The sequence below is a fragment of the Penicillium lagena genome, assembly GCF_028827675.1.
Source record: "Penicillium lagena strain IBT 129212 chromosome Unknown utg000005l_segment0_segment0, whole genome shotgun sequence".
NCBI classification, from domain to species: Eukaryota; Fungi; Ascomycota; class Eurotiomycetes; order Eurotiales; family Aspergillaceae; genus Penicillium; species Penicillium lagena.
This window is the reverse complement of record NW_026623226.1, coordinates 2074171-2092956: the sequence shown is the minus strand read 5'-3', so window position 1 is coordinate 2092956 and position 18786 is coordinate 2074171. Positions and strand designations below refer to the sequence as shown.

Genomic DNA, 18786 nt, shown 5'->3' with positions numbered 1-18786 from the left:
GGACCGCAGTGGAGAGAAAGCGAGTGCAGTAAGTGGAGGAGGAAGAAGCGGACTCTTGGTACAGGTCGATAAGATAAGCAGTCTACCCAGACGTTCGAAGTATAGATGAAAGAACTATTATTGTAAATTTCTTTTGTGCACGAGCTAAAACCACTGGGTATATATTTCCACAGTCCGAGAGGGCATGGAACAATGTCTATAAACGTGAAAGAATCACACCCTCAGTCCCAAGCATCACCCCAATCATCATCCATTGCATCGTCCTTGGGGGTAGTATCGATCTTCTTAGCCGGCGCAGCCACGCGCGGTTTGGTGGTGCTCGCAGTCGTAGTCCGCGTCACGGTATTAGTGGATGAAGCCTTGCTGAGCCCCTTGGGAGGCAGTGGCTTCGCTTTGGACTTGGACTTGGCCGCCAGCCAGCCAGCAAAATCGGGTTCGCCGCCATCATCGTACGGTACTGCGGCTGGTTTGGTTGTTGTGTTAGGCTCGGGAGAAGTAGGTTTCGGAGTGGACACCGCAGCAGTAAAAGTATCTTCGTCCTTTTCGTCATCGTCTTCCATCGCGCCCCAGGCATCGAAAACGTCATCTGCTTCCTCTTCTGCGTCCTCTTCTTGCACTACTGGAACAGGTCGATCTGACATTGATCGGCCAAGTGGCTGTGCTGCAGGGAGGAGCGTCTGCCTTGGAAGTTCCAATGAAGCTGAGGGTGGAGATATGACCGGGGGAACAGATGCGGAGCGCACCGCCTCGACCTCCGCAAGCTTGTTGCCGCTCTCTGTTGGCTGAATCTCTCCATTGGCCGTTGTGATCTTGTTAGTGAAGGACGAGATGGCCCACCCGGCCCAAGATTTGTCGTTAGATGTGCCGATGCGTGCTTCCGTTTTGCTGACCCCTGCTGGAGCAGAAGCTGGCAGCGCCGTATCTGCCATGGTGCTGCCAAATTTCCGTATCCGTTGGAGATACAGATCCAGCGTCTTGTTTCCTTGATCTCGAATCATTCTATACAGTTATAAGCAGCCGTGGAAGTATAAGACAGACAGGTATTGCTTACTTCTCCTTATCCAATAGTGTCGGGCAAAGAGCTGGCAGAACCTTGCCCGCACAATCATCCTCAGAGAACACGTCTATCGTAGCGGACAAAGCGAGCAGTCCGGCATTTCGAGCATGCACAAAAGGATCTCTGAGGGACCTCGTGAACGCCGCAATAAGCACCTTTGACCGAGTCTACATGCCAGAATTAGTGTCCAATGTCCATGCTAGGAATATATGCGCTTACACCCTCGCCGAGATTCTTGGCAATTCGGCCAAGACAGATAGTTGTGTTGGTACGGATGCCAGGTTGTTCGTCATTAGCGGTGCGTGCCAGGAATTTGAGCAGTTCGCCGTTGACAATTCTATCACTGAGCTTGTTGATGACGGCCAAGACAGCCTTGACGGTCTGCTCTCGAACGACGGGCGCAACGTCGGTAAAGCCGGAAGTCTGGACAGGGTCAGAAAGGCTAGAATGCTCACTAGTCGACGAGGACTCACCATTTGTGGAAAAATCTTGTCATTGACAACTTTCTTGGGGAGATTATCAATCATTAGGGGCAAGTTATCCAACAGACAAACACGCAGAGCTCGATCAGGGTTGCCAAATAGGCGCACCACGACAGGCGTCAGCTTGACATTGAACTCGTCCGGTGACAGTTTGGACCCGATCTTCAGAGTAGCCCCAAGAACCTTGGGCCCGCCGCCGCCGAATTCAACCGACTTGAGCAGTTCGGGAAGCACCTTCATTTTGAAAAAGTCTTCAGGGAAATCTTCCGAAAGATTATCGAGTTCACTGCAGATGAAAATTTAGCAACAGGGTAAAGTGGAACGAGGCAAATTAAACATACTTGATGAATTCCTCTCGTTCGGCGTCACTTTTCAGACCGAGGCTCTCCATGTCTTCCGTCAACCGGATCAGGGGCGTCTGAAAGAACCCGCCATGCTTCTTCCCCTGCTCCACGAAGTGTGCAGGACTAAGCCGCAGCTTCGGGTTGGCCGTACAGAGACGTTTGTAGCTTTGTTGCATACTCGGAGGGATGTTGGTCGTCTTGCCCACCTGCTCTGCACCCGCGAAGTGGCCATTAAAGACTTCGAGGATCAGAATTCCCAGTCCATAGGCATCGATCGCAGCTAATGGGTTACGTTTGATAACATCCCAGCCTCCTTTGACGACCTCTGGGGGGGTGTACCGTGCTGCATCGGGGACAATGCTTCCGTACGTCTTTTGGAAAGGGTCAGCATAGGGAATACCAAAACGGCCATGCTTTCCTTTAGGGCACCGAGGAAGCGCAACTGACATATATAATAGCCTCATCTTCCTTCATGGAACTCAAGACGTCAAATCCACCCAGCTTCCATTCGCCACTTTCACTTGAGAAGACCGACGAGGCGCGCACGGCACCGTGGACGGAGGAGGCATCGTCATTGATAAACTTGAGAGTAGACTATTCCGAAATTAGAGTGTGCATAGCAATGCGTCTGGGGATCACTCACAGCGACAGTGTACAACCCCCATTTCGCCGTCTCCTCGCTGATACTCCTCCGCTTGACAGACCATGACAGGGGCGTCACACGTTCGGTCACAATGTAGAGGTTTGCTTCAGTCTGTTCCAGCGTAAGCACCATGCCTTTTAAGTATCCTCGCTTCATGTTTACCTCGATCGTATCCAGAACCTTGATCACACCGGGATGGCGCAAAGTCCGCGATTTGCGGACTGCGTTCTTGGCCAGGGGGAGACGCGACTTGTTGGCCGCTATATCGAAAGTGAAGACGCTGCATGCAGAGCTATCATCCTAGAAGGGACAGACAGGTCAGCATTTGGTGTGTTTGCGGGCCAGGGTCCGTAGTTAGGGAAAGCAAGTACCCGCTTGGTGGCATTGTGCAGGGTCCAGATGGAATCGCCAATGTCGACTCGGTCGCCAATCGAGAAGGGAAGCGAGCTGCCCTTGGCGATGGCCGAGGCGACGGCCGACTTGAGGAAATCCATTGTCGTGGCAAAAAAAGAACAAAACAAGTGGTGGTGTCGCTCTCCTTTTGCCCCGCCTTATCGGGTTTGCGCCTGATAAGTGCCTAAGGCCAGGAGTCTAGACTCGCTCTCTCTCTGTGCTTCTTGTCTTCTTCCAACAGCTCAACAAACGAAAGGTACGTCCCATTCTCTGTTCCCCATCCTCCACTACCCTCGCGATACTCTCGCAGTGCTCCAATGATGTGATCCTGGTAAAAGGTCAGACCGCGCCAGTCCACGACCCGCGCGCAACCTGTTCTCACTCCTCAAGCCGAAGGTACTGGCCCTCCAACCACCCGAGCACCCATCTTCCACAACACTCTCAACAACCATCACCAGTGTGCTGAAACACCACCACGCCACAAACCGAATTCAACAAACCCCCCACAGCTCTTACAGCCAACCCACCTCTCCCTCGGATTCCCGATTCGTGCTTCCCTGGAATCTCGCTCCTCCTATTCCCACTCTTCGCAGACGCAGGTACACGGCTCTGAAAAGGCAATCGAAGGTCTATGCCGCTTGATCTACGGCGTCCTGTTTTACAGGGAGGGCAACACTGCTCGCAGCATTGTTCTCGACCTTGGGAGCAAATATCGTGTGCATATGAAACCCAACATTCATTCGTGAATGTTGGCAAGCGCCGCGATCTGGGGTTCCTGAGTCCGCTTTGCTTCCATGAGGACGATTAGGAACCAATGGCTGCGGCGAACAGCGTGTGGGCATTGCTCTACATCCAACTGCGCGAAGAGTGGTGAAGGAGGAGTGAGAGAAAAAGGGAGCGGAGCTGGGGACATGGGGGAGAGTCAGGGTTGTATCACTGTTCTTTTTTGCTTGCTGGGTGGATTTGAGGATTCGGTGGTGTTGTTTCTTGCTCTGGGGTTAGCTTGTTGAGAGGGAGGTTTGGACTTGGTTGGGACGAGGGCATAAAGCACCGCGGTGGATGAGAATGGGTTAGTGGTGTCGGGGGCTTTGGATGACGATAAACTATGAACTGAAAAGACCTGAGGAGATGCTTTCCCCTTTGTCCGAGAGTCTTGCTTTTTGAGTTGATGAAGTGGTGGCTAACTGATATACATACAGAATAGGTACTTACAAGCTGATCACTGCCACCGGGGAAGTTATTTTTATTTGATTGCTGGAAGAATTGTCTATAGGGATTGAACAGGTGTCATACGAGGTATTGATAGGAATATCTTCGATTACAGTATAATCGTGTTATTGCCACTTCTTAGAATGCTAGCAACCACGTCCACTGATCCACACGGAACTTCTCTGCTTGGCCACACCGTCAACTTCCTCGAAGCATCATAAACCACTTCCAGTTGCCATCACCATGACCACTTCACACACACTGCTCCATACGTAATCCATCCCCACGAAAAACTTCAATCCGTACCACTGGCAACACGGGTGAACCTAGTGGGTGCAACACAGAAGCCCTCAGCTAAAGGGATGAGCAAAGAAAAAAAAAGTAAAGACCGGAAAGAAAAAGGAAAAATATCCGTCGTAGAATAAATTCTCCGAGTTGCTGCAAGTTGTTGCTGCACAGTGGATGACAGGCTGTAAAACGCATGAGATGATGGCCATGGTTTCGAATCGCCCGGTTGGGGGCTGTGATAAGCATGGCAACTGGGCTCACTTGTCCAGCCTGACAGCACGATCATCAGAACTGGGGCTATCGACAGTGCGGATTCGTCACATACCGTTCACTGTGCATGTAATAAATGTGGTAAATGCACCCTAATGAGGGGGACGTGTCAAGCTGGGCACACATTCAAAGCACACAGCGATTCAAGAGAGGAGAAGAATGCACGAAGAGTGTAGAAGCTTGATGCCAGGCGCCTGCCAGGCCAAGAGAAGAAGGCAAAGCAAGCATTCACAAGTAACTGACACAGTCGCCCCGTGATGGTATCGACAGTCGTGGATTTCATTTCCCTTCATCTCCAGTCTCGGCGGAATGAGATCCCGTGCCCGAAGGTGCAGGGGTATTGGACATCTGCGGTGGCATTTGCGGCATCTGGTTGAAACTGTTGCTTGGCGTCCGATGCTGATTGGGAGGGTAGTGATGGGACTGGTGCGGGCTTGAGGAGTAGTGAGGCTGCTGCTGTGGATAACCGCCACGCCCGGGAGGCACTGGGACAGGTTAACAAGGGGTCCTTTTTAAAGGGTAGCTGGGGTAACTCACTGTGTCCTTGCTGCTGGCCAGGTGGCATGAACATCATGGGCTGCGGGGGTTGACCCGATTGCGAGTTCTGATGCATCATCATGGGGGCACCGCGGCTGGGGCTTGGATATCCGCTAGGCGGCTGAGGAGGAGGGGCATGCTGTGGGTAGGCGTGGCCCGGTGACGGCGAGTACATTTGCATCTGGGGGTTGTATGGAGACATGTTCTGCGGGACGCCCATATACGGGCCATTGGAAGGTTGCTGGACCATCATAGGCGCCCCCATAGGGGCCTGTGGGTTCATGAACTGGGGCACACCTTGATATTGTCTCATGTGGTTGGGCTGAGGCCCGCCATAAAATTGCGGCATCGGCTGCCCGAAAGCCAGCTGAGCGTGAGGGGCCATGGGAGAAGGGTAGCCCTGCTGCATCCGCGGAGAAGGGAAGACCTGTGAAGACGATGCAGACAACTGCATGCGGTGGTGATCATCCATGTGAGACGGACCAGAGCCGTGAGGGCCTTGGGGATGAAGATGATGTGGGCCATTGGGAGGGCCGGACGAAGGAGGCATTCCCGAGTTTTGCTGCTGGTACTGGAACGGCATCTGGTGTTGCTGCGGCATATGAGGGTTGTTGGACGCGGATCGACCCTGTGGCGAGACCGAGGAAGCGCCGACTGGCTGCTTGAACATCTGATCATAGGTTGTCTCCTCCCTGCCCTCGGAAACATCCCAGGTGGGAAGGGTTTTATAAGGCGGTGGGATTCCGCCATTGAAGGTATAAGGCTTGTCAGACTGCGCAGCACTTTCTTTTTTCATGCGCTTGATGGGATTGAACTGATCATCAATGGATGGCCGCTCCGAAATAGGCTGCGGCTTCCTCGCACCAAAGAAAGCAGACGGGGTGGTAGCACGCGACACAGACCGGTTGCGAGAGAATGGTCGTGGGCTAACCGCAGAACCGGCAGCGCTGGTAGAGGGGGCGCCACCAGGTGTGAAAGTACTCGCAGCGGGATTGGGTTTGAATTCCATAGCGCGGACATTGAACTTGGACGCCGCGGCAGAAGTCGGTGTCTGAGTCTTCACCGGGCTCGTAACCTTGGGTTGATCGCTGGCTGGGCCAGTGGGGGGGCCGCGAGCATCCTGAATGGGCAGAGGAGCGGGAACAGGGCCCATGCCGGCCCCCTTTCGTTGCTGAAGATTGTCCTGCAGGCGGTGACCAAGCATGCCCGTGCCAGGGCGGCCTGGCTGCATCGCTTGCTGAGGGAATCGGCCTCCCGGGCCAGCAAGAGGACCAGTGGGGAGGTGTCCCTGACGGCCGCGCGCGAGGTTCTGACGATCGGAGGGTGCCGCAGGAGGCATTGCGCCAGTGGGACCACGAGCCTGTGGCTTTTGTTCAGGAGCAACAGTATTAGCCTTCGGAGTTGGTTTGTCATCAATTGACTGTTGAGCGCGTTGAATGATCACCTCTTGCTTGTGGGGGTCTTTCGCCAGAATCGGCACCAAGTCCTTTGGCACTGGAGTAGAAAGCTTAAAGTTCTTCGAGAACTTCATCAACTCGTTCAGCTTGATCGTCCGATCATACGATGCTTGGTTGCGACGGCGCTCCTGCATCTTCAACTTCTCACTGTTCGCAAACTGACGGAAGTGGTCCAACACTTCAGCCTCGACATTAGCCGTGGCATTATCAGGCACCGCCCGCTTGGCAGACTTCTGGTCGGCATCAGCAGGGGCTTTGACACCTTGTGTCGCCTGGGGTTGGTTCTGTTGCGGCACAGCCTCTTTGGAAGGAGTAGGCTGCCTCGCTGCTACAGGCGGGCCACCAGGCCCTCGGCGTGCAGGAGGGGTGTATTTGTTGGGTTGGCCGGAGAGAAGAGGCGGGAAAGTTTTGTCGTCCCGACGAACACCGCTGTATTTGTCTTCTTCATCTTGATCGCCAGTGTCGGGCGCCACCAGACCTCGTTCCTCACGCATATGGACATTGTCCACATCAGTACCCTCGATCTCGCGAGCAATGCGAGCCGCCTCAGCCTGCCTTTGCTTGAAGGCCGGATCCGAGCGGTCAATGCGAGTCGTGTACAGGTGCTCGTCGTAGTTGGTCTTGGCACCAAAGAGTCTTTCATTTGTCTCGAATTGGTCCCAGCCTGCCGTTGTGGTGCTTTCGAGTGACATATCGACCTCGTGCTCAGCGGGCTCCCAGCGCTTCAAAGTTCGTTCTCGCATCGCCAGGTTCCCAGAAATATCAGCATCAGTCTTGAAGCCAGCCGACGCGCCTGCAGGAAGAGAACGGTCAGCACATATGTGGTATCAGTGGACGTGGATTAGTCTTACCGTTTGATTCCTTTGCCGAAACCTCTGCCGGGACCACATTGGGCACGGCGATATCCGCGACGTCCTTGATATCAAATGCCATGCTGTGGTCAGGTCCGGTTCCTAAGTATGGACTTGTGACCTCGCTAACACCGTTGGCTTTGGGTTGGTTCTCCTGAGAGGCGCGCTGAACCATCTTCAGCAGGAACGACGAATCGCTGGCTTCAAGGGTCGAAGAGGAGAAGATGCCGGTAAATTTGTCCCCTGACTTGGTGGTAATGGTGGTGTTCAGACCCTAAAAAACAATCAGCTCTGGTCATGGAGTATGGTTATCAGAATGTGACAAGCATACGATGAAGCTAGCAAAGAGGAAGACAAGACGGTCATGAGCATGGCTGTCCGGGGTATTTGATTCCTTCTGGCCCGGTCGAGGTGAACCCGTCTGCCTCTGGTGGGACGTGTTTCCGTTCGATGATGCGTATGAAGTACGTTGGGTAATGGGATTGGTCCCTTGGGTCCAGGCCTTCTGGGAATTGCTGCGCCTATGAAGAAGCACGTTTTTGAGTCAGTGACGGTAGAAAGACGGCTGTGTAGGACTTATAGCAGGACTGTGGCCCTCCAATGGCACACATTCTATGCTGGAGTGCAACAAAGCTTGCCAGGTAGAAGGCACGTGCACGGGGTCTTTCACACCCCGGGGAGGGTGAGAGGAGAAACGACGCAAGGCGATATTTCGTTCGAGTCCCCCGACAGAAAGAAGAGAAGCGAGCGGGTAGGTGGGGATTGCAGCGTACCTATTTCCACCGTCCGCAGGGCTGCCCGACTGTCGTCGACCGTCAGACCCCTTGGTGCTGGCGCTGGGTCTCAGCGAGGGACGACCCGAATTCTGCGCCGCAGGATTGACGGCATTGCCCGACGCGCTGTTTGCAGCAGGCATGGAGTTGATGGTGGAAGCCATTGATTGACTCAAGGGTCAGTCAGGGCAGGCTGGTGTCGTGGAACTTCGCACGGCGGAAAGCCGCGAGGTCGAGGAACGAAGCCACAACACACCGCCTGCACAAACAGGACAGGGACAGAACAGTGAGGGGGGTGAGCAGCCGCCACACGCACAGAGAGAGCAGCCACAGGTCCAGTCAATGGGGTGGGGGAATGAGAAGGGGCAGAAAGGGGGAAGGGAAGATAGGGCAGTCGAGGGTGATCGAGGGATGAAGAAAGAAAGTCGATGGATGGGTGATGGACTTAGACCTGATTGGGGTAAGTCACGGGGTGTACGGGTATGGTCACTGGTATTCTATTGTGCCACCTCAGGTAGAGCAATAATCGAGCAAATAGTTCCTTCGCGTTAGTCCTATAGCAGCTTTGCTACTACTATTGGCAATAATCGTTGCTCCGCAGAGCTGGGTATTGTGTTGGTTGCTTCTTGGGCTCTCCGGGGCTGTTGGACCCTGTCACCGTGCCGCTGTCAGCTCTGACCCACCCTAACACCTCCGAGTAAGTACTCTTGATTGCGATGAGGATGGAGATATGTTGCTGCCAGGAAAGGAAATATAATATTCTCGACTCGCTTCTGCTCTCAACCGAGAGGGCAATCATCTGGGGTCTTGTTGGGCCCGGCCAATGTAAGATGAACCTGACTGGACGGCCTGTTTCATAGACTCGCGCAATAACCCATACCAACGCGGACGCACGACGCAAGATGCATGCATTATTCGACGATTTCTCCCGACAAATCATCCATCACCCATCGATTCGTCATCGACAATTGACTCCCCTCGCCGCGGTCCGATCCATGTAAACCAACGGCCGGTAACTTTACTTACGGGCCGCGTATCGGGCACTAGTCAGCTGACACTTTCTCGTTGTTGTTCTCTCTCCTGCATCCCCGACCATTGTTGTGCTTCGTTCCATCGCCCGCGCAGAGCACATGCAGTCGCCGTCTGGCTCGAGGTCTCAGCGACCTTATCCCGGAGATCCTCCTCTGAGCCCTCCCCCCCAGTACCCGCTGTCGGGCAGCGACCCTGCGATGGCCTCCCAGTCTGGCCGCAGCTCATCGGCCTCGGCCCGACCAGGGTCCAGCAAGAGTGCAGTACGTGTCTCCTGCGCGTTTGGATGTCTGGAAAGAAAGGTTGCTGACCCTGTGTGTGCGCGCGCCCACAGCCCGATAAACAAATCTCCCAGATCGAAAAGAGCGTGACACATCTTCTAGTAGCCACGAAACAACTCCTGGAGACGCTGACGCAATGGTCTCGAAAACAAGCCTCGGAGAACGACGTGTCCGATGTATATGTGCGTCTGGGATATGAATTCAACCTGGCCTGTCGGGCCTTCAATGCTATCAGCGTCGACACCTCGGATCTAGGCCCCGTGCCAGACCTCCTACGAACGATCCTAGAAGACACCCTCAGCCAGGATGCATCGCCGCAGAGCCTGGATCGTTACCTCCCGCGAATTCGTGACATAATTGTCAATCTACTGCAAGGGTTGAAGAAGAAACAGGCACGGCTACGGTCACGACAACAACGAGAAGAAGGCAGACCCGCGCCGGGACGACACGCCAGTGCCGGACACTTGGATGGGCCCCCCAACATGGGACAGCTGTACGATGAAACAGCCGCCTCCGTTATGCCGCCTGCGGCTGCGCAGTCTCCGAGACGGTCGGCTAAGCGATACGGCAGCAATGGGTCTTTGGACGACCAGCACGCTATGTCTCGAGCTTCACCAGGGCCTTCACCAGCGCCCGTCTCAGGCGATGGTGGGGGAGGGAGCTTTTCTGAGCGGGAAGCATCGCGGCGGGAGACGCAACAGCTGCTCACGCAAAGCTCTCCGACGGAAATTGTGGACTCGGCTCTCACTCCTCGCGGCGCAGTGGCTGCTCCCAATACGCCTGCAGGCTTCCCGGCGCCTCCACCACCGCCGAAACAGGACGATGCCCTTGGTGCTCTACAAAGGAGTGGAGAGCTGGAGCGACGTGCGTCTCGTCGCTTCTCTGCATATCAGATCCAGAAGCACCTTGGTCCCTCCACCAACGGCGTCCCAGTTCTCCCGACTCAGAGTTCCCCTATTCCGAACCGTGGCCGGGATGTTCGCGAGTCTTTGAACGCAGTTCGCCTGCGGGGATCATATACGCATACGAGACAACAGTCTTCCATTGCTTCCAAGAGCGGAGCGGCACAGGCGGCCGCGAGTATCCCAGATCCAGTGGTAGAAGAGCAAAGCAAGGTTGCTACCGAGCCCCCATCGGCCACACAGCAAGAACCAGCTCCCGAACTCTCTGGCGACCAATCTACTGCAGTGGAGCAGGATAACGCTAAAGATACTACCGTCCAGACGCCACAGCTAGACTTTCCACAGCCTCCAACGGCACCGGCACCCCTTGGGGACGTCGAGTCAGGAAAGCCCAAGACTCCAGCTGTGGAGGCGGTGCCGGAGCCAGAAACGCCCAAGCCAGACCGCCTCGAGCTATCTACGAATATTTCTACGCCTCAGCCAGTCACTCAATTTGTGAATGAGCAGCCCTCTCCTGGAAAGGAGTTAACTCTCTTCTTGCAGTACAAAAGCAAAATCAAGAAGTATGTCATTCCAGAAGGCGCTGCAGAGCTCACTATTGGGCGGCTGCAGTTGGCTTTCATTGAGAAATTCGCATGGAACACACACAACAACGGGGCAGACTTGCCTGAGATTTACATCCAAGATCCGATTTCGGGAATTCGACATGAGCTAGAAGACTTGAGCGATGTCAAAGACCGCTCAGTGCTCGTTCTAAATGTCGACACCCTAGACGAGGTCAAGAAACATTTTGATGACGGCTTTGGCAGCATGCGGCTCCTGTTTGAGGGCGTCAAAGAGGCTCTTGCCGGGCAAGGGACCGTCATTCAACGCGTCTCGGACCGGCAGCTTGAAGCGGCGAAAGAAATGGCTCGCTTGTCCGTCGCACCCCCCGTTTCGGTCTCGGCCCCTCCCGCACTCGGTGACAGTCGGAAAGCTCCAATCGCAGGAAGCGGCAGTCAGGTTGCAGAACTTCAGAGCCTGCGTCGCGATCTTGCTGTCCTGCGGCAGACTTATTCCAATTTCACGTCTGACATTACGAGCTCAATGAGTGACGTGCGGGCCAAGGCAAGCAAGGTCAAGTCTTCTGCCGAGGAGGCTGCGATTCCGACGTTCGAAGGTGATGCCGGTCGGGCCCGAGTCAATACAGGCAAAAAGGAGCTTGCCAAGGAGTCGGAGCGGCTTGTCGCTCGTGTGGACGATCTCCAAGATCTCGTGGAGGATCTCCGCAAGGATGTTGTCACAAGAGGCGTGCGGCCCTTGCCCAGACAATTGGAAGGTGTCAGCCGAGATGTCAGTAATGTCATGAAGGAGATCAAGAAGATGCAAGACTTCCTGAGCCGTGAGAAGCCCATCTGGACCAAAATCTGGGAGAAGGAACTACAGATGGTCTGCGAGGAACGAGATCAACTTACCATGCAAGAGGACCTTGCCGCCGACTTGCAGGACGACCTCGAGAAAGCAGCCCAAACATTTGCTTTGGTGGAGCAGGCCACCAAAGAGCAGGCGCAGAGCAACGTCAGTAGCGGCGCTGGCACCCCCGGCGCACGTTCCGCCTCCCGAACTCTGGGAATCGATCCGACGATTGACCCCATGAAAGCCAAAGACGGCGTCCTCGGCGAGGTCCGCGCTCTGCAGCCTAACCATGAGAGCCGAGTGGAGGCTATCGAGCGAGCAGAAAAGGCGCGGAAGAAGGAACTTGAGAGTCGGCGAATCGGCCTCTTCCAGAAAGAACTAGGGAATTTTGTCCAAGAGGGCAAGCTGAAGAAGAGCGGCGGCGTCGAAGAGGCGGAACGACTGCGCAACGCCAAGGATGACCGCATTCGCAAGGAAGTCTGGGAGAGGCAGCAGGGTATCAATGCCAAGATGGAGGCTGCCGAAGCGGCAGCCCAAGCAGAACAGAAATCCGAAGGACAGGATGAGACAACCAGCTCAGGAGAAGCAGAAACCGCATCCGAAGGCTCTCCGAGTCACAAGAACGAAGAGTCGCCATCTTCCGACAAGCCTGAGTAGGAGCAGGCTGAGCTTGAAACCTTTCAAGGTCCTCGTCCCTTATTTGAATAGCAGGGGTTTCAAATTGCATGTTGTGTATGAGAGAGGGGCTTTTGGCATTGAATGTTGTTCCACGATTTCATTTACCCCGGACTTGCAATATACCTCTTCGCAGCCCGCTTGCAGTGCATATGGCGTGTTATTTTTTGTCGATACCCGGCCCCATAGTGGTCTACAGCTAATGCCAGTATAATGTGTTTGTTAATGAGATACAATAGCAGAGCAGCTCAATCAGGAACTTTCAATAAGTAAATGGAGCGCGAAAGTATATATGCACTAGGGCTGCCTGTTACTTCCGATCCCCAGCCATCGCATTTCCTGCGCACCACCAACGCAACCCCAACAACTCCGTTCCGGTTCTTTTTTGTCTAGATTGATAATCTTGTCGGACTTGTGAACAGACAAAAAAAGATCCCTCTTTATATATTTGATCGTCTATCTAGTCATACCCCATCACGAACGCCACTCATCCCACCACCACATCCGAAATATATCTCCAGCCCCAGCGGCCTGGTCTCACCAAGATCTTGTACAACACCTTTTCCATCTAGCTTTGTTTGCAGTTGTGGCATATCAGGAAACTGACTGCCTATAGGAAAACTCTTCATCTCTTACAAACTACAATCTACGAGTCTGACGGGGTTGCCAAACCCGTTTAGGCAGTGTCTATATGCTGCTCCTACCAGTCCTCACTTTTCTCCTGGCAACCTGCCAGGCCCAGGAAGAAGGGGATACCTTTGTATCCCCTTCAATCGATGGTATTGCAATATCAACCGATGCTGAGCATATCCTGCATCGCAACGCCGAGATAATCTCCCGGCTGGCAGAGACGCCCGCACAAGGTGTGCGAAAGATGAGCAGTGACGAAGGGGAGAAATTTTTCCTGGATTACTGGCAATTCCTCGACAATGCGCAGGGATTATCGGAGCGAGAGACCAAGGACGAGACCATGAATGACGAGATGCCGGAAGTGTTTCTGGAGAGATCATTCCCTCTCCAACCCCCCTCTTTACCGTCAGTTCTAGATAATCTATTGCAAGTCCGGGACTTCAAGTGTCCGACGGGTACATACAGCTGCACGTCCATCGGCCAGCCGAATCGCTGCTGCGGTGCCGGAGAGACCTGTGTGTCGGTCCAAGATACGGGGTCGGGAGACATGGGCTGCTGCCCTAGTGGACAAACATGCTCTGGACAGATTGGATCGTGTCAATCTGGATACACAACGTGCTCCGAAGCGCTGGGTGGTGGATGCTGCATTCCTGGCTACGAGTGTGTCCCCGGCGGATGTAAGTACCGAAATCATTCCTCGGTTGGTCAGTATGCCTTTGCTGACTGCTACAATCCAGGCGCCTACGTCTCCATCGTTACAGTGACTCTCCATTCGACCGTGATGGTATCCACAAGAACGTATTCGACCGAGCCGCAGAGTATCCCGAGCTCTACGTCTTCGTCTCACACAAGCAACACCAAAGCGACAAGCAACACCAAAACGACAAGCAACACCAAAACGACCGAAAGTCTGGCACCGCCGGCCCGTCCTACAAGCCTCTCAACCGCCACTACGGGAGAGGGATTCTGCCCGACTGGGTTCTATGCTTGCTCGGCCGTCTACCACGGCGGGTGCTGCCAGACAGGTCGAGACTGCGATACCACGTCGTGTCCTACAACATCTTCGACGACGCTCACCACAGATGGTAGGACAATTGTAGTGCCTGTCACGGCTACAGCAGGGAACCATGGAGGTGGAGGACGGTGCGCGAACGGTTGGTTTAGCTGTGCGGACACGGTGGGTGGAGGCTGTTGTCCTTCCGGGTTTGTATGCGGGTCGAGCTGCACGGCGACGGCGGCGACGGCGGCGACGGCGACCACGGTGGCCAAGGAGCAAGCAACGAATGGGTGCAGTGGATTATCTCCTGGGATGCTGGGGATTGGCGTTGGTGGTCTGGGGATGCTGTTGTTGTTGTTGTTGTTGTTGTTGTAGAGAAAGTAAAAACAAAACCCCACACAAAACCCGGGGTGATGGTTAGTCAGCACACGGGTAAACGCAATCGGATTCGATCACCGATATCTGCCGACATCACTTCTTCCCTCGTTCCTTCTTCTCCCAATTCCCCCATCTCTCGTTTGGGTCTGTTAGGTAAGAATGCGATCCTTTATTCTGCCTGAAATATTGAAATTCGCCTCAAACTAACCTCCAACAACTCCCAGGTCATCAAGTCCCCCGGTTGCCCACCATGTCGTCCAACCAGCAGCAACCCCTGCCCTTCATCTACCAATTCGCCGCCGGTGCAGTGGCTGGTGTGTCGGAGGTAAGTTCTTCTCGGTCCCCGGAGCACGTTCCGACTACGTCGATCAAGTCGGGCTGCGTGTGTGAGATTGTGCCTTGACTAATACGTTGTCTCCCCGCACGAACAGATTCTTGTCATGTACGCTTCCACGCCACGCTACCTTGTTGTGTGAACACTCAATTGGACTGGGCTAACAAAGCACGATATGCAGGTACCCACTGGATGTGGTTAAGACACGAGTGTAAGTGTGGTTAGCGGTGCAACCCGAGCGTACGTGTGCTAATAATGCCCTTCAGTCAGCTCCAGTCAGGCGTCGCGGTTCCGGGCCAGGATCACTATACCGGCATGCTCGACTGCTTCCGCAAGATTGTGAAGAACGAGGGGTACGTTATTGCGGACAAGCACCATGAGACCGATATCTGACCACCCAACCCACAGATTTTCCCGTCTATACCGTGGTATCTCGGCCCCCATTTTGATGGAGGCGCCCAAGCGTGCGACCAAGTTCGCCGCTAATGACAGCTGGGGCACCTTCTACCGTGGCCTGTTTGGCGTGGAGAAGCAGACGCAGGGTCTGGCCACGCTGACCGGCGCCACGGCTGGAGCAACAGAGGCGTTCGTGGTGGTTCCTTTCGAGCTGGTGAAGATTCGCCTGCAGGACAAGGCATCGGCGGGCAAGTACAATGGCATGCTTGATGTGGTTAAGAAGATCGTACAGACCGAGGGCCCTCTGGCCATGTACAATGGCCTCGAGTCGACGCTGTGGCGCCACATCCTGTGGAACGCAGGTTATTTCGGTTGTATCTTCCAGGTCCGCGCGCAGCTGCCCGCGCCTGAGCCCGGCAACAAGAGCCAGCAGACCCGCAATGACTTGATCGCCGGTACCATTGGTGGTATTGCCGGTACGATGCTCAACACCCCGATGGACGTCGTCAAGTCCCGCATCCAGAACACAACCAAGGTCCCTGGCCAGGTGCCCAAGTATAACTGGGCCTGGCCCGCTCTCGGCGTCGTCATGAAGGAGGAGGGCTTCAGCGCCCTGTACAAGGGCTTCATCCCCAAGGTCCTGCGTCTTGGCCCCGGTGGCGGTATCCTGCTCGTCGTCTTCACGGGCGTCATGGATTTCTTCCGCAAAATGCGGGCCGAGTAAGCCGATACCGACAAGTGCAAGAACAGAATGCCAGAAGTTCGAACGAAAACTACCTGCCGCGACCCTCATCCTTGACCTTTGTGCCGATACCCACTCCCTTTTCTTCTTTCCATCTGGCCGAGTCTGTTGTACGCTAAGCCTGTATCAATATTGATTGTCTCCGACTCTTGTAGACCACGTTGGGTCAAATATGTCAGAACAAGAAGAATAGAGTATGGCTTCTAGACAGATATAGAAAGAAAAACCACTTTTTGTTTGTTTTATCTACTTTCTCTGGCATGTGCCCCGAGCTTCCTTCATCTCAGTAGGTATATTTGAAAACCGGCAGATCTGTAATAACTCTCTCCACGATCAACTTTCGATTCAGATGTAAGATTAAGTGAAGGAAGGGCCACGCTCGGATGCAGCTTCTACGAAAGTTATGTTGATGATGCGGTAGAAGGGTGACAATGGGGGAATAAGGAAAAGAGCAGACGTAATGCTGTATATGATAAACATTCAATAAAGACTATGCGCGATAGTGAAATAAAATGCTGCTCTGTTGCAATCTCCCTCGGCTGCCAAGGGAGCTGTCAACAGTGAGCTACCTTGTCTCTTGTGGGGTTATGAGTGCATCAGGAAAAGTACGTTTTAACTGCCCTGCGTCTGGTTGGCTAGCCTTGTAATTGTCCCCGCAGAGGATTTTCGGCACATCGGCGTTAAGCCTCACTGTAAACGCATCTAAATGCTTCCTATCGCCGATGAACCCAATTTTCCCCCACATATTGAGGAGAAGTATTTCCCGAGAGCAATTTATCTACAATAATTGACTAATATTGCTCAATTGCGCAATTTTGGCGCTGGTCGTGCGAGGTTCGAGGTGTTGAGACTTTATTGCAAGACCTTGCTTCGGTTTGCACGAAAGCTTAGAACCAACGCATCATTTAACGCCGGAAAAAAAAAAGGTAGTAAATAGCTAGTGAAAAGAAAACTTGTTATTCAACATCGTACACATTTTATGTTTCTGCCTGTCGCATAATCTTATGCATTTCAGAGGTTCTCGTCGCATGTCGGCAACTACAGTAACGGTTGCCTGTATGTGTACATTGTTGAGCGACAAGAAGCTCTAGAACAAGCGCAAAAACCAGCATCTTGCAAAAAAGCGTAACACTTACATACATTATTCCATTTCGGCTCTGATATTTCTCGAAGTCTGGTGACATCTGGCCGAACAGGTCTTAACGCCGAAAGCCGAAAGCGTCTATAGTGGTACCTCAATGATATCTCATCAGAGATGCTGAGGGGTATTTAAAAGACGCATATATTCGCAACTGGAAAGATTTATTGCAACAATTTCTCGGGAAACCATAAACCGGCAAGGAATAGCTAGCTGTCTCTTCCAGCAACGCTTCGACAACTTCGTATCCAAACAACCGCTTCAATAACCGCCAGCATGCAGCCAACTACTCGTCTTCATTCATCGGGATCTCTGGATCAGTTTAAGCCAGTCCTTGTTACCCCTGTTATCGGCAACGAGTTCACCAAAGACTCGTGCAACATTGTGGATGATATCCTGCACGTCCCTAATGCGGATGAGCGCATCCGCGACCTAGCAATCATGAGTATGTATGACTCCATTCCATCCTGATTTCCACATATACTAACCCTCTAAAGTCGCCGAACGAGGTGTAGTCTTCTTCCGCGCCCAGGACAACCTCACCAATGACCTCCAGAAAGAGCTCATTCTCCGCATGGGCCAGCTCACCGGCCGTCCTTCCGACCACGGGCTACACATCCACCCAGTGACAAACGACGCACGCGAGTTCGGCGACCCAGATCCCGCAATCAGCACCATTGACTCTGAGGGCCGTAAGAAGCTCTACAAGAACTCAAACTACACTAAGATGGCCGCTGTGTGGCATAGCGACATCGCGTTTGAGCCCGCTCCTGCGGATTTCTCTTCTTTGCGTCTGATCAAACTCCCTGAGACTGGTGGTGATACTCTTTGGGCTTCTGGGTATGAGATCTATGACCGCATCAGCAAGCCCTATCAGAAGTTCTTGGAGACACTTAGCGCTGTCTATGACGGTGAGGGGTTCCGACGTATGGCCCAGTCAGGCAATTTTGCGATGTATACCAAGGAGAGAGGCTCGCCGAAGAATGTCGGGTCAGACCTTTTTGCTGTGCATCCGGTAAGACCTTACTCCCTTATTTCGGGTATGACTTTGGAGTTCTAATCTTTGCACAGGTCGTGAGGACGAACCCAATCACAGGCTGGAAGTCGATTTTTGCAGTTGGTAAGAATTCTTTTGCTTTCATGGAACAAGACAATTAATTTGGTATCGGAATAGGCTCGTTTCCTTCTATCATTAATGGCTTGAACCGCCGAGAGAGTGCAAATATGTTACAGTGGTTTCACGACCTGATCACCTATGGGCATGACCTCCAAGTCCGTCTCAAGTGGAACCAGCCTAATGACATCGGTAAGTGCTATATTCGTATTCGATATTCAATAAAATACTGAAAACATATAGCAATTTGGGACAACAGAAGTGTTTTCCACACTGCAACGGGTGACCACGAAGGCTTTGGCGCACGCAGTGGCAACCGGGCTGTCGGAGTTGGAGAGGTGCCTTTTTTTGATCCTGAAAGCAAGTCCCGTCGTGAAGACTTGGGAATTATGGATGACCTTGCTCCTTGTCATCAATGAGCGACACGAATGGGGTGGGTAGATTTATTCCATAGCCTATTGCAGATTATTT

The 18786-nt window shown here is 53.5% G+C and overlaps 5 protein-coding genes across 5 annotated transcripts; 3 read left to right on the top strand and 2 right to left on the bottom strand.

Moving 5' to 3' along the window:
• Nucleotides 1-221: 221 nt before the first annotated feature.
• On the bottom strand, nt 222-3020 carry N7510_007558 (COPI-interacting protein CEX1; the record flags this gene model as incomplete). The annotated part of the gene is made up of 8 exons (XM_056979483.1): nt 222-999; nt 1052-1224; nt 1277-1480; nt 1531-1825; nt 1881-2254; nt 2331-2477; nt 2527-2826; nt 2898-3020. 8 exons carry the CDS (start codon nt 3018-3020, stop codon nt 222-224), a joined length of 2394 nt encoding a protein of 797 aa, XP_056832526.1.
• Nucleotides 3021-4965: 1945 nt separating this feature from the next.
• N7510_007557 (putative PAB1 binding protein (Pbp1)) lies at nt 4966-8468 on the bottom strand (the record flags this gene model as incomplete). Its single annotated transcript, XM_056979482.1, has 5 exons — nt 4966-5171; nt 5224-7473; nt 7532-7805; nt 7863-8052; nt 8305-8468. The coding sequence occupies 5 exons, from the start codon at nt 8466-8468 to the stop codon at nt 4966-4968; spliced, it is 3084 nt and encodes a 1027-aa protein (XP_056832525.1).
• A 966-nt stretch (nt 8469-9434) lies between these two features.
• On the top strand, nt 9435-12568 carry N7510_007556 (formin-mediated actin nucleation enhancer; the record flags this gene model as incomplete). Its single annotated transcript, XM_056979481.1, has 2 exons — nt 9435-9596; nt 9668-12568. 2 exons carry the CDS (start codon nt 9435-9437, stop codon nt 12566-12568), a joined length of 3063 nt encoding a protein of 1020 aa, XP_056832524.1.
• A 709-nt stretch (nt 12569-13277) lies between these two features.
• On the top strand, nt 13278-16045 carry N7510_007555 (uncharacterized protein; the record flags this gene model as incomplete). Its single annotated transcript, XM_056979480.1, has 4 exons — nt 13278-14540; nt 14857-14916; nt 15196-15278; nt 15334-16045. 4 exons carry the CDS (start codon nt 13278-13280, stop codon nt 16043-16045), a joined length of 2118 nt encoding a protein of 705 aa, XP_056832523.1.
• Nucleotides 16046-17477: 1432 nt separating this feature from the next.
• Nucleotides 17478-18734, top strand: N7510_007554 (TauD/TfdA dioxygenase family protein; the record flags this gene model as incomplete). Its single annotated transcript, XM_056979479.1, has 5 exons — nt 17478-17646; nt 17699-18216; nt 18273-18321; nt 18376-18507; nt 18559-18734. 5 exons carry the CDS (start codon nt 17478-17480, stop codon nt 18732-18734), a joined length of 1044 nt encoding a protein of 347 aa, XP_056832522.1.
• Between the last annotated feature and the right edge of the window lie 52 nt (nt 18735-18786).